Source organism: Benincasa hispida, chromosome 3 (genome assembly GCF_027475165.1).
Source record: "Benincasa hispida cultivar pf3 chromosome 3, pf3_genome.v1.1, whole genome shotgun sequence".
NCBI lineage: Eukaryota > Viridiplantae > Streptophyta > Magnoliopsida > Cucurbitales > Cucurbitaceae > Benincasa > Benincasa hispida.
This window is the reverse complement of record NC_143480.1, coordinates 37,855,370-37,868,276: the sequence shown is the minus strand read 5'-3', so window position 1 is coordinate 37,868,276 and position 12,907 is coordinate 37,855,370. Positions and strand designations below refer to the sequence as shown.

General features: G+C 31.7%; 1 protein-coding gene across 1 annotated transcript; it reads right to left on the bottom strand.

The window, feature by feature from the left end:
• Nucleotides 1-3,419: 3,419 nt before the first annotated feature.
• Nucleotides 3,420-8,114, bottom strand: LOC120074511 (thioredoxin-like protein AAED1, chloroplastic). Its single transcript, XM_039027661.2, has 9 exons — nt 7,630-8,114; nt 7,411-7,552; nt 7,274-7,319; nt 6,506-6,565; nt 6,232-6,268; nt 5,637-5,716; nt 5,469-5,560; nt 4,267-4,327; nt 3,420-3,804 (listed from the first exon to the last, which is right to left on the bottom strand). Exons 1-9 carry the CDS (start codon nt 7,826-7,828, stop codon nt 3,745-3,747), a joined length of 777 nt encoding a protein of 258 aa, XP_038883589.2. The 5' UTR covers nt 7,829-8,114; the 3' UTR covers nt 3,420-3,744.
• Between the last annotated feature and the right edge of the window lie 4,793 nt (nt 8,115-12,907).

The following is a 12,907-nucleotide window of genomic DNA, read 5'->3' as shown; positions in this document are numbered from 1 at the left end:
AGCTCACTTTGATTTAGAGCTACATCAGATGGATGTAAAAACCGTGTTTCTCAATGGGAACATTGATGAGATGATCTATATGGTGCAACCAGAAAACTTTGTATCTGGTAATTCAAAGTCTATGGTGTGTAAATTAAATAAATCCATCTACGGTCTCAAGCAAGCCTCTCGTCAATGGTATCACAAATTCCATAAAGTGATAACCTCATTTGGTTTTGAGATGAACATTGTGGAAGATTGTGTATATCACAAGTTCAGTGGGAGTAAATCAATCTTTCTGGTGTTATATGTCGATGATATACTCATAGCTAGTAATGATGTAGGTTTATTGCATGACACTAAGAGATTTCTCAAAAGAAATTTTGAGATGAAGGATCTTGGTGATGCTTCTTTTGTATTAGGGATTGAAATACTGCGAGATCGTTCTCAAGGTATTTTGAGATTGTCACAAAAGAACTATATTGAAAAGATCTTGAGTAGATTTGGCATGAAAGATTGTGCGCCAGGAGATACCCCGATCGCTAAAGGTGATAAATTTCATTTAGGTCAATACCCCAAGACCACACTCGAGACTAAAGAGATGCAGAAGGTTCCCTATGCATCGGCCACTGGAAGTCTAATGTATGCTCAAGTATGTACACGTCCAGATATTGTGTTCATAGTTGGAGTATTAGGTAAATATTTGAGTAACCCAGGGATGGATCATTGGAAAGCAGCCAAACGGGTTATGAGGTATTTACAGAGAACAAAAGATTATATGCTCACTTATCAGAGATCAGAAGTTTTGGAGATCATTGGGTATTCTGATTCTGATTATGCTGGATGTCAAGACACTTTGCGATCTACTTCAGGCTATATCTTCATGTTGGTTGGAGGAGTTGTATCTTGGAAAAGTGTTAAACAAACACTTATGGTTTCTTCTACCATGGCTGTGGAATTTATAGCATGTTATGAGGCATCCAATCATGGAATATGGTTGCGAAGTTTTGTCACTGGGCTGCGGATAGTGGTTGGCATAGGAAGACCACTAAAATTATTTTGTGACAATAAGTCGGCTGTGATGTATTCCAACAACAATAGAAGCAATACGAAGTCAAAGCATGTAGACATGAAGTTTCTGGTTGTTAAAGAAAGAGTTCAGAATGGTCAAATTTCGATAGAACATATGGGAACAAACTCTATGGTTGCAGATCCATTGACTAAAGGTTTACCACCTAAAGTTTTTCATGAGCTTATTGCTCACATGGGTGTTAGTCACTTTTCTGATTCCATGGTTTAGTGGGAGTTTGTTATTGAGGATGTTCTTTGACCTTATTTTGTTTATTTTCTATATAAAATAAATTTGATGGTTTATGTTTTATTATCTGAACTTGTTTATCATGTATGCAGTTTAGCATAAAGTTTTTTAGAATGATCTCATTAAGGAATTTGGACCAGTTGGAAACAGGCATGATCTAGATCACTTTGCATGTAGTTTCCATGTTATCCATCCATACTTGATCTATGTCATTGAATGTATTGGAATTGGTGATCAAGGAAGGTTTAGTTACAAGGGTAGTGATGAAAACCGCCTTGATTTCGTGCTAATACAAGAGATGGACCAGATTGAACTAAAGGGGAATTCTATTATTGAAATAACCTGTTTATGCGCGCTTAAGGTTTATGTGATCTAATTATATGAGGTACATAAACATAGCCCAAGTGAGAGATTGTTAGACATATTTAAATAATAATATGTTTAATTAAAGTATAGGCTATGTATGTGGATTAATAATTTATCACATTGGATTATTTTATTAGATTGGGCCCTATTATGTGATCTAATTAATTAAGGCCCTAGATTCCTAATTGAGTATGGACTTAATGGGTAGAAGCCCATTCCTAGTTAATTAGGATTTAATGGGAACCCTAATTGAACTAGTATATAAAGAGACCTTAGGCTATGGTCTCCAAGATACCAAAAAATAAGCACTCAGTCTTTCTTGAATCCCATCTAGAGAGAGAGAGATCCCACTTAGGGCATAATATCCGCCACTTTAAAGTCATCATAAATCTTTCAATGGAATATGGTATGTATATATTCTTGACAATTTGACATGAATGATTCTAGGGCTTATCTATTCAATATAGATATAGAGTATTTATGCTAACATGGTGGTTACAAGAATGAAACATAAAGAGATGACAAGATAACTATGGAAATTACTTGAGATGTTAATCGACGAGTTTTAATCTATGGAGGTTATGCATGGACATCTACATAATTATCATATTTATAATAGTTTGTATATAATATAATTTTTTAAAAAAATAGATTTACCTCCCACGAAGTTGAAAAATACTAAACAAAATTACTTTGATAATTGAAATGATTAGTGATCTACTACACTAATTGAGACAAAAAAGAGAAAAAGAAAAAAGAAAACTATAAAAAAAACGAGAAGAAGATCAATAAGAGAGATATAAATGCAAAGAAAAAGTTAAAACAAATATAATTAATGATAAGAATAAAACAAATTTGCTATAAATACAAACAATTATATTTTAAATTTCTCGCTAACTAAATACAAGGGGAAAAAAAAGTTCCGTTCTATTTTTCCAAAACAAAACATTTCCTCTAAGTTATTTTAGATATTTTTATCTTGATTTAGATAATATAAGCTTCAAATTTGCAAGAAGAAAGGAAATCTTCAATTTGAAGAGTTTTTTTTCCACTCTATTTGCCTTCCACCATTATCCCTCCTGACCATCTCTTTAATCCATAGTGATGAATGTTTCACCATTCTTGAAAATGGAAGATTTAAGCTATGATTTCTGTGACACCTCTTAGCTTGTTGTTATGACTTGTAAACACAAGAAAGAGTAAATAAGGAGATGTGGGCATGAAGAAGAGAAAATGAGCAGATGTTTATACTAGAAGATTAGAGGGAGGTTGGAATTTCACGGATTAGGAGAGAGAGGGGAGAGTTAATGAGGGAGAGAAGGGAAATTCGAATGTGAATGGGTGTGAGAGAGATAAATTTGAGAGAGGAATGTGAATGGGTGAAGAAGGTGGTTAACGAGGAATAGGTTAGGGCCAACAAGAGCGTAGCTTAATTGGCATAATGTTTATACTGTCGACTTCGAAGTTTGAGGTTTGATTCTCCCACCCCACACTTTAATTATAATATCTTTCAAAAAAAAATAATAATAATTAAGGTTAGGGAGTATTTATTATTATTATTATTATTATTATTATTATTATTATTATTATTATTATTATTATTATGTAAATTGCATGATAGTTAATACACAAAAAATGCTCTACATTAAGTTTTCTAAGACATTTGCATTGCTTTACACATAGCATTAATTTTCTTTTCTCCACAACTTGCCTAGATTGAACAAGTCATTCCATAATTTTTAATATTTATTGAATCTTAATCAATAATATGCTTCTGATACTATTGTGTATGATTCAATAATTATTCAAACACTGTATGGCCCAATCTGAAGTTACATAGAAAATGAATTTCATACACCTGATTCTATACCTTTATGATCCATTTCTACAATGGCATCCACACTGTTCCAACTGTTCAGAGTATAAAACTAACTGCTCTCTTAACAAAAACTATACTCTCTACTTTTTCTTTTCAAGTGAGCTATATAATTTCAGGGTATTTTTGTTCCATAATCACTACCTTATTGCAAGCCAGCCTTAGGTGGCACTGGATCTGTGCAGTGCGAGAATCCCTCTCAACTTTATGAGCAACAAGCCTTGAGAATTTCTTGGATATCTGGATCATCCCCAGCTTCTTTATCCTAAAGTTTAAGAAATAATAATAATAAATAAATAAATAACTTGACAATCTGTAGCTTTGCAGATAAAATTTGCATCTACCAAAAGGGAGAAAAAAAAGGGTTTTCAGAAAGTGGCAGAGTTTATCTTAGATTCAACCCTGAAGACTTGGGGTCAGAGTTTTATTATTGTTGTTGTTATTTATCCACTATGCAGGAGATATTGTTTTACCAGGAAAATAAAATCGAAAAGAATGATTGATTTGGATTCTTATTGTAGCAAAAGATGTTATGAAATCGATAATCAAAGATAAACAGACAACGTAAACAGTAGAGAATCGACATAGAGTTTTATGTGATTTACTAATAGTGTGTTAACTACATCCACAGGTAAAGGAAGAGAGCAATTTAAGCCAAAATAATAAATTCATGGCATTCCAATAAAAGAGATGACAAATAAGAAGATATATGGGACAAGTGTCATACCTTGTGAATGTAAGAGATGTTATTTTTACCGGGACCTGCAACTATGATGCCACCTTGCTGCCTGAAAAATGGCACGAATATACTTTTCTCGTTAAGCATATTTGAGAGAGATGTGACAAAAAAAAAATGAATGATCAATAAATCTAAAATTGATCGTTTAACCAATAACCAAGTATTCAGGGTACTGAACTACATTTTTTAAGACATGCCATGATGAGTTTCCCACAGAAAGTGAGAAGGGTATCTAAAGTGAATGTTATATGCAACGTGAGTCCTCCATTTTAATCAAATGAATCAGGGGAATATTCAGATATAAGCTTGCTAATGTGATAACTGATAATGGGTAATAAAGGTGGTAATCTCTAATGAAATAGTTATAGTGATTGGTGGTTAACGGGCAATGTACTCCAAAATAAGAAGAGGTAGCTTGAAAAAGAGAAAACTCTCACTGAAGCTAGAGAGGTGAACGATAGATGACTATTTGAGAGGAGAATAGGGGTCCCATGGTCAAGGGAAAAATTATTGGGAGTATGACCAAAGTCCTACATTGGCTAGTAAAGGAAAAGACGTGAAACCAAAAGTAAAAGCAAAACCATGAGACCTTATGTCCAAACTGATAATGGGTAGTATATCTCAAACTCAGTGGATCTTACTACTTGTTCATGTCAACTCATGAAATTTAATCATAGTTCACTGAGTGTAGTAAAAAATCTAAATTGCCATTTTTGTTCTCTTCACAGTGAAGAAAGAACATGTGAGAGCCTTAGTTAGAGATATACTAAGATTATAAGTAGGATAATAGTAAGGGCACAAGGTTTATTAGCTAGAGGTGCCTTGGTTATAAATATAATGTGTTAGGGTCCCTAGAGGAGTGGATCATTTTAGTAGGAATTTCTATTGTGAGAATTTGGAGAGTGTAGCCCTTTCGAAAGGCTATGATATTGTCGTTTCTTCATTGAATTACTATATACATTTCTATCTTTTAGTATTTTTGTGTTATTGGTTGTTCTTGAGTTTTCTTGTTAGGTAGTATCCTAACAAAACACAACATATGAAAGACTGAATATTCTTCTAGTAGCACATAAAGGAAAGAATTATGTATTTGCCTATTCGCTTAACAGTTTTGTTCAACACAGTTCATAACTTTTAGAAGGATGGAAAGAGCGAGAGAGAGACGGAGAATAGTTAGAATTTTCAGTTACCAGCCCCCTCTAGTCACAGTGTCCTTTTGAAAAGAAAGATTCCAATCTTGCCGATAGCCTTCCATGTATAGCTCAATAATCTTGAGACCCGCCTATAAAGTCATACAAGCAACCAAAGTAAGCACTACAAGCGGATATGATTACTGTGATACTTAACTCCTAACTTACTTTGGGAGTAAATGTGGTTGTAAACCCAGAGACAAAATTTAGAGCCTCGTATGATGAATGTGCAGGATCAGCATAAACTTCTGAAATAGATAGTATGCTTTCATCAGTTAATCAAAATGCTTTACAATTAAATGAATGGGGAAAGAGGTCCAGTTGAAATTATTACTCAGAGAATACCGGGATTTGATTTATTTATTATTTTTTTCCTCTGATGCTAGATTCCAATTCTAAATACATATATAACTGGTCAACATCGATTCAAAAGAAAATCAACAGCCCTATCTTACTGGAAGAACTTCTCCAGATCCGTTTTCATTCTTAAGTACTACTGTTTATAACCATTTTCAGTTCCTCAACAGAAATACTAAAAGATCCTAAAGGGACAACCGTTAAACTGTTATCTCTGATCAACATATAGTTCAAAGGAATATTTAGTGCATGCAAAACATTTAACTAGCAATAGCCTAACTAGATAACTTCTACACATCCGGCAAATTTCTTCATTAACACCTGATTGATCTCTATTATATATTGTACACATAAAGAAGTCACAAAATATCAGTTCCAAAATTCTTCCACAGTGGCAGGAACTTACCTCCCTGAAATTTTGTTTGCTCATTGAATGCTTTTGCCTACATCATAATGCTAACAGTAAATAAGGATCGATGAAGTGAAAAACAGATTTTGATGTGAGATAATGAAGCAGAGATAATCTACTGATGGTCCATAACCATACCGTCCAACTCAAAGGCAAGAATGGAAATAATACAGCTCAACAAATAAAGTGTGTCATGATCCAAACCACCATGCCTGATAAAATCCTCAAATATAACATTCTGCAAAATCTCCATTGAGGATTAATTTCATACCTGATCAATGCTACCAGGTCCAATCAGCACAAGAGCCACACCGGATGCATCCAATAAGTCCTGCTACCACATCATGAACTGTGTGATTAATTCTTGAAATTTTCTTAATTTGCAGTAGAAAAGCCATTAGTTGACAGGAAAGAGCAGTAAGCATGACTCTACTGACAATACCAATCAATATATATACATATCATATAATCAAAATAATAGTGAGATACTAGTTCTAATGTCGCCATTAGCAGTATAAATGGAGCATGCTAAACTTATACTAATTTGATCCAAGATTGAGAAGGCAAAGGTCTTGAAGCGAACAATATCCCGAACATATATAGATTAAATCACCAATCGGCCCAAAGGCTTAATCTAATGAACGACGATTAATTTAATATTATATCAACACTTTAACACTCTCTTCAAGGCTTAGAAATTTGTAAAAAAGTCCCAATTAATTAGAAATCAATATTAATTTAAGAGAAAATAATATTGCAAGAATTTGAACACAAGACCTCCTTGACCTTGCTTTGATACCATGTTAAATAACCTGTCGACCCAAAAGTTTAAGCTAATAGGTGAAGTAAACTTAATATCATATCAACATTTTAACAATATATATTCAAATTTTTAAGTACAACAAATGTGGAGCGTGAGTATTTGAACCTCGAACTTCAAATGAAGAAGTAAGTATCAATTACCAATGAATTATACTCACTTTGGAAGCAAATATATTCAATTTAAGCAACTCTTCTATTGATTATGCAGGCTCGTTACCTTCTTGGATGCAAGATAATCAGCACGTTTTCGGCAAAAGACACACCTGTAGCGACACAAATCTACTTATAAAGCGAAAAATAGAAACTGAAAAACTGTTGTCAGTTAGATATATAAAATTCAAAGCAAACAAATACCCAAAATGACGCGCAAATGCAACAACAGCTTTCCTGTCTTTCCAGAGATCGGAAATCGGAATTCCATTGCCGTTCAAGTCAAACACCTTCACCGAATCCAGTAAATCTGCAGTGTTCCCACTCTCCACATACGATCCAAGTTCTGTAAACCACATTTCATCAACCACGGCCCGCAGTAACCAGGAAAAAAGCCATAACGCACAGAGAAAATTGGCTTACCGGGAGAACCAGATATTGCCGAGACGACGACGCCAGTTCGCTGAAATGAGAATTTTACAGTATCGCTGCAGTGCGAGAAACTGGAATTAAAGAGAAGGTTTCGATGACGGAGATTATATAAACCACGCGGAGATTGGCTGGATTTTCTTTGTAGTAGCGCAGAATTGTAAGTAAGTGAAGCCAATTGAGTCGCCGCCATAAGTTCTACCGGAATCAGCGGCCGGCGGCTGGCGTCGATGCAGGAATTTTGGAGCTGAAGCTAAACGTGGCGGGTAGATGAAGATTTAATTTTCTGTAGCGATGATTTTAAACCAAATATTAAGCGGACCAACCATCTATCGCCAGGTTATCACTCTTGGCAAAGTGGAGGGGTGGGGAAGTTTCTCGGATCTCCACTCTTTGCTCCAACCCAAACATCCCTATGTTATAGTAATTCATTATCATAGCAACCCATGAATAGAATCTACAATAATATTGAAAAATCTAAAAGACAATAAAGGAAAGTAATATGAAAAAGAATAATTAATGAAATAATTGAATCTTTTTTCAAAAACTTTTAGGTCTCATATATCTGTTCAACATTCGACAGTTATTTGGTGATTTATTATTTTACTTCACGAGTCTCACGTAATTCTTAAATATTTATTTATAATTTAGAGAATATAATGTATTCATAATATCGTAGTATCATAATTTTTTTTTTCCATAAAAGAAGTTGGTCTTTAAAATCATATGGAGTTTTTCTTATACAATCAAGTATGTGTACTATTTAGGGTCGTTTGGTTTGAGATTTTAAAAATATCCAGAAATTAATTATGTCTGGAAATAAAAAATATGGAAATAAGATTGTTGGGAATCAATGATTATGGTGTTTGGTTGTACCTGTAAATGTTATAAAAAATTTAAGGTAACAAATTAGCTTTGTATTTTATTTATAAAATTAATAATGGACATTTCTATAAATTTTGTATAGATTAATTGATAAACAATAAATTCAATTCAATTTTTAAGTACAATTAATTATTTAATTATTAAATAATAATATTAATTACTAGTGCTTGTAAAATGAATAATTTATAATCAAAGTTACTTGATTACATAATTTGATGTATCAATTTGATGATTTTATATAAATATGATATATTGATTGATAAAACAATTAAAATCGGTTTTTAAAAATAAATATAACATTTTGTGATTAAAAAATAACGAATTATAAACAATCAATGATAAACTAATTATGATTATTTAAAATAATCTCATAGAATATTAATCATAATGATACTAGATTAACTATATACATAAGTTATTAATGAATTAATAGTATTAATGCACCATGTTTATTATATAATAATTAATTTATCTATGAATATGGAGTAGTTAAATTCAAATGTTATAATTTAAAATTTAATATCATTTTCTAAATTGTAAATTTAATATCCATATATAAATTAATTTTAATTATATAAAATAAAAAAATTAATTCATGTATTAAAGGGAGAGAGATCGTGGGTGCCAAGAAAATCACACTTTTTTATGAGTATCGTCCATAAATATAAGGATGCATGAAAATAGTTTATTCTCGTGTCTAGAGCTTCAAAACTTGTACCAAACAATGGGATATGTATCCCTAACCCATTATCACCCTTATTTCCATTATAATTCCCTCAATCCAAACCCCATCTTAAGGGTGTTCTTTGAAACTGCAAAAGTCGAATCGAATATTCACTAAAATCGAATTTTCACTAAAATCAAATTTCTACAGTGCGGTTCGGTCTAGTGTAATTATAAAATTGAATTATTCGGTTTGATTTGATTTTAAAACTAAAAATCAGATTAAAATCGAACTGAACTACACTAATTTAAAAATTGATTATATATATAAACTTATTGGGTTACTTCTTAGTTCTTATCGTCTTCTTATTCATAGCTTAAGAATAAATTCAAATATTATATCATATATGGTGTCATGTGCAACTTTACGCATTGATTCTTTACGGTTTATTCTATAATAATTAATTTATCTATGAATATGGAGGAGTTAAATTCAAATATTATAATTTAAAATTGAATATCATTTTCTAGATTATAAATTTAATATCCATATATAAATTAATTTTAATTATATAAAATAAAAGATTAAAATTATATATTAAAAAGAGAGAGATCGTGGATATAAGAAAATCACACTTTTAACGAGTATCATCCATAGATATAAGGAATACATGAAAATAGTTTATTTTTATGTCTAAAGCTTCAAAACTTGTACCATACAGGGGGATATGTATCCCTTACCCACTCCCACCATTATTCTCATTTTAATTTCTTCAATCCAAACACTCCTTAAGGGTGTTATTTGAAATTGCAAAAATCAAACCGAATGTTCACTAAAATCGAATTTCTACAACCCCACCACCACCACTACCACCACGAACTACATTAATTTGGTTCAATTTGACCTCTAAATCGAACTATGAACATCTCTAGTACTACTCTCATTAATTATTTGCAACATCAATATTATTTTGAAAATGAAGTAAAATCAATCTCAAATAAAAATATTTGTGAAGATAAAACTATTGTATGAACAAATGGAATATTATACTTCAATTAATTTATCGTAATTTACCATATACTTGGGAAATGACTTGTCTATTTTGAAATTTTTGTGGGCCTATCTATTTCTTTTTGGAATGAAATTGATTCTCTAATCTTTGGAAGCTACTCTTAAGACCATACTGTCATGTCTGCGAGACGTAGGTTATTGATGTGATCTTACACAAAACACATATACGATATTTTGTTTGCGTTTTACATCTACACCATATGTTGTACACGGTAATGTTAGACATATTTAAATAATAATATATTTAATTAAAGTATGGACTATGTACGTGGATTAATAATTTATCATATTTTATTAGATTGGGCTCATCTAATTAATGAAGACCCTATATTACTAATTGAGTATGGACTTAATGGGTAGAAGTCCATTCCTAGTTAATTAGGGTTTAATGGGAATCCTAATTGAACTAATATATAAAGAGACCTTAGGGCTATGGTCTCCGATATACCAAAACAATAAGACTCAGTTTTTCTTGAATCTCATCTAGAGAGAGATCCCATTAAGGCATTCGGAGTTTTGGTTGAGGAAGACCATAGTCATCCATCATCATCTTGAAGCTATCATCAATTTTACAATGGAATCCAGTTGACAATTTGACATGAATGATCATAGGGTTTATCTATTCAATATATATATAAAGAATTTATGCTAACAAGTGGTATCAGAGCATGAATTTCATGTTGGATTGTTAGTTTATGCATTTTCCATTGACATTGTTGATTAAATTTTAGTTTCGGTAAAGAATTTAAAGAATTAAAAAAAAAAATGGTCGACTTACTATGGCAGCGTTGTAAACTCATCGGATGGAAATCTCGGCGGTCATTTTTTTCTTTGACAATATGTGTTCTTGCAACCCGTATTCTTGTATGTGGTATTTGACATACCCATCACCGATTATGAATGATGTGCTAGTGGTGGATTAAAGTGACTTTTTTTTTGTTGATTATTTTGATTGAACGTGGTTTTCTAAAGTTTTTTTTTTAATTAAAAAAAAAACTTAGTTCTATTATTATCAAAATTAAGGATGTTCAGTTCAACATTGTTGACAAAAGTCCACCAATGTGATGAAATCTACTGGAAAAAAGTTAAAGACCAATCGAAGGAGTTAGGTCTTTAGCTGCTGCAAGTTTTACCCATCAAGACTTTCGGTTAATGACTGACTGGAGTTGCCGTTAGGCGAAGGTATCGGTCAACTACTGATTAAAGTCTTGCCGGCGGTTCTTGATTTTAATTATCAGTTTTTTTCTTTAATTCTTAATGGATGACTTTATGAGTTCAGTTTTAAATTTGATTAATAATGGAAAAGTTAATGTTGTCGCTGTTTATTTTTTTTTAATTGAAAAGTTATGTTAATACTTAATTGATGAATATGAGTTTTTTTTTTTTTTTTAAAAAAAAAAAAAAAAAAAAAAAAAACTGAATTGTGATTGATAATTTTGGACACTGGTGATTTTTTTTTAAAAAAAAAAACTGATTAAATTTAGTGAATTTATTTTTTAATAGTTTGATAATATTGAATTTGTCAACTATTTGGATTAATTGCTAATTGAACTTCTTGCCCCTGTTTCTAAGTTCTATTGATTAGTAACTTGGTGAAATTATTGAAAAAGGTTCTTAGTTCTTGATTGATAAGTTTGTGAATTAAAATCTACAATTTGGTTGTTTTTGTGATATTCACATGTTTATGTTACTTTAATTGTATTATATATATGCAATTATTAAGTGAATTTTGTAAAAGACTATTTGGTGTTCTTCCTCCTTTATTTTTTGTGCAATATATTATTATATTATTGTATCTTATATTTTAGATTGAATTGGTCAAAAATAATATGTTGCCAAAGTAGCCTCTATTATCTAGATCGTTTTAATTATGAAATATAAGATGTGCATATTCATGAATTTATGCGGATAATTATCGGCCCAAAGGAAGATAATTATTTGGCCAAATTGTGGGTATACATGTGGTAATGAGTATGTGACAATTATAAGATTGATCATGTGAAAAATAGTCGGTCCAAAAAAAGGCTATTTTTTGACAGAGTTAATTGTCAGTACTTTGATTACTACATTGAGAGTACCATTTAGGTGTTTTCTTGCCCAAAGGCTGGATATCAATGTTGTGCTAGGTATCTTGTTAAAGGGGCCCACCACATATGTAAAATTATTTTGTTATGTTTTAATTGTGAGCATATGTTTTGTTGTTTATCCTACTAGTATTAGGCATCTTCACATATGGGGTTGTCTAGCTGAGGCTAGGCCTTATAGGCCTAATGAAAGAAAATTGAACTCAATAAGTATTAACTGCTATTTTGTTGGGTATTCTGAGCACTCTCGGGGTTTCAAGTTTTATGATCCCACTTCTAGATCATTGTTTGAGACAGGAAATGCTAGATTCCTTGAGGATGTTGAGTTTGAGGGGAAGATAACATAAGGAAAGTTGTCTTTGAAGAAGAACTGGTTTCTTTTCCTCATGTGATTATAAATGATGTTCAGGCTCCAATTCCTGACTTCATTATTGAACCAATTATAGAATAAGACAACATTTAAGTCCCTGTTGTTGAACCTGAAGTTCAAACTCAACAACCTCAATAAGTGCCACTAAGAAGATCTACTAGAGAGAGAATAAGTGCAATTTCAGATGATTATATTGTG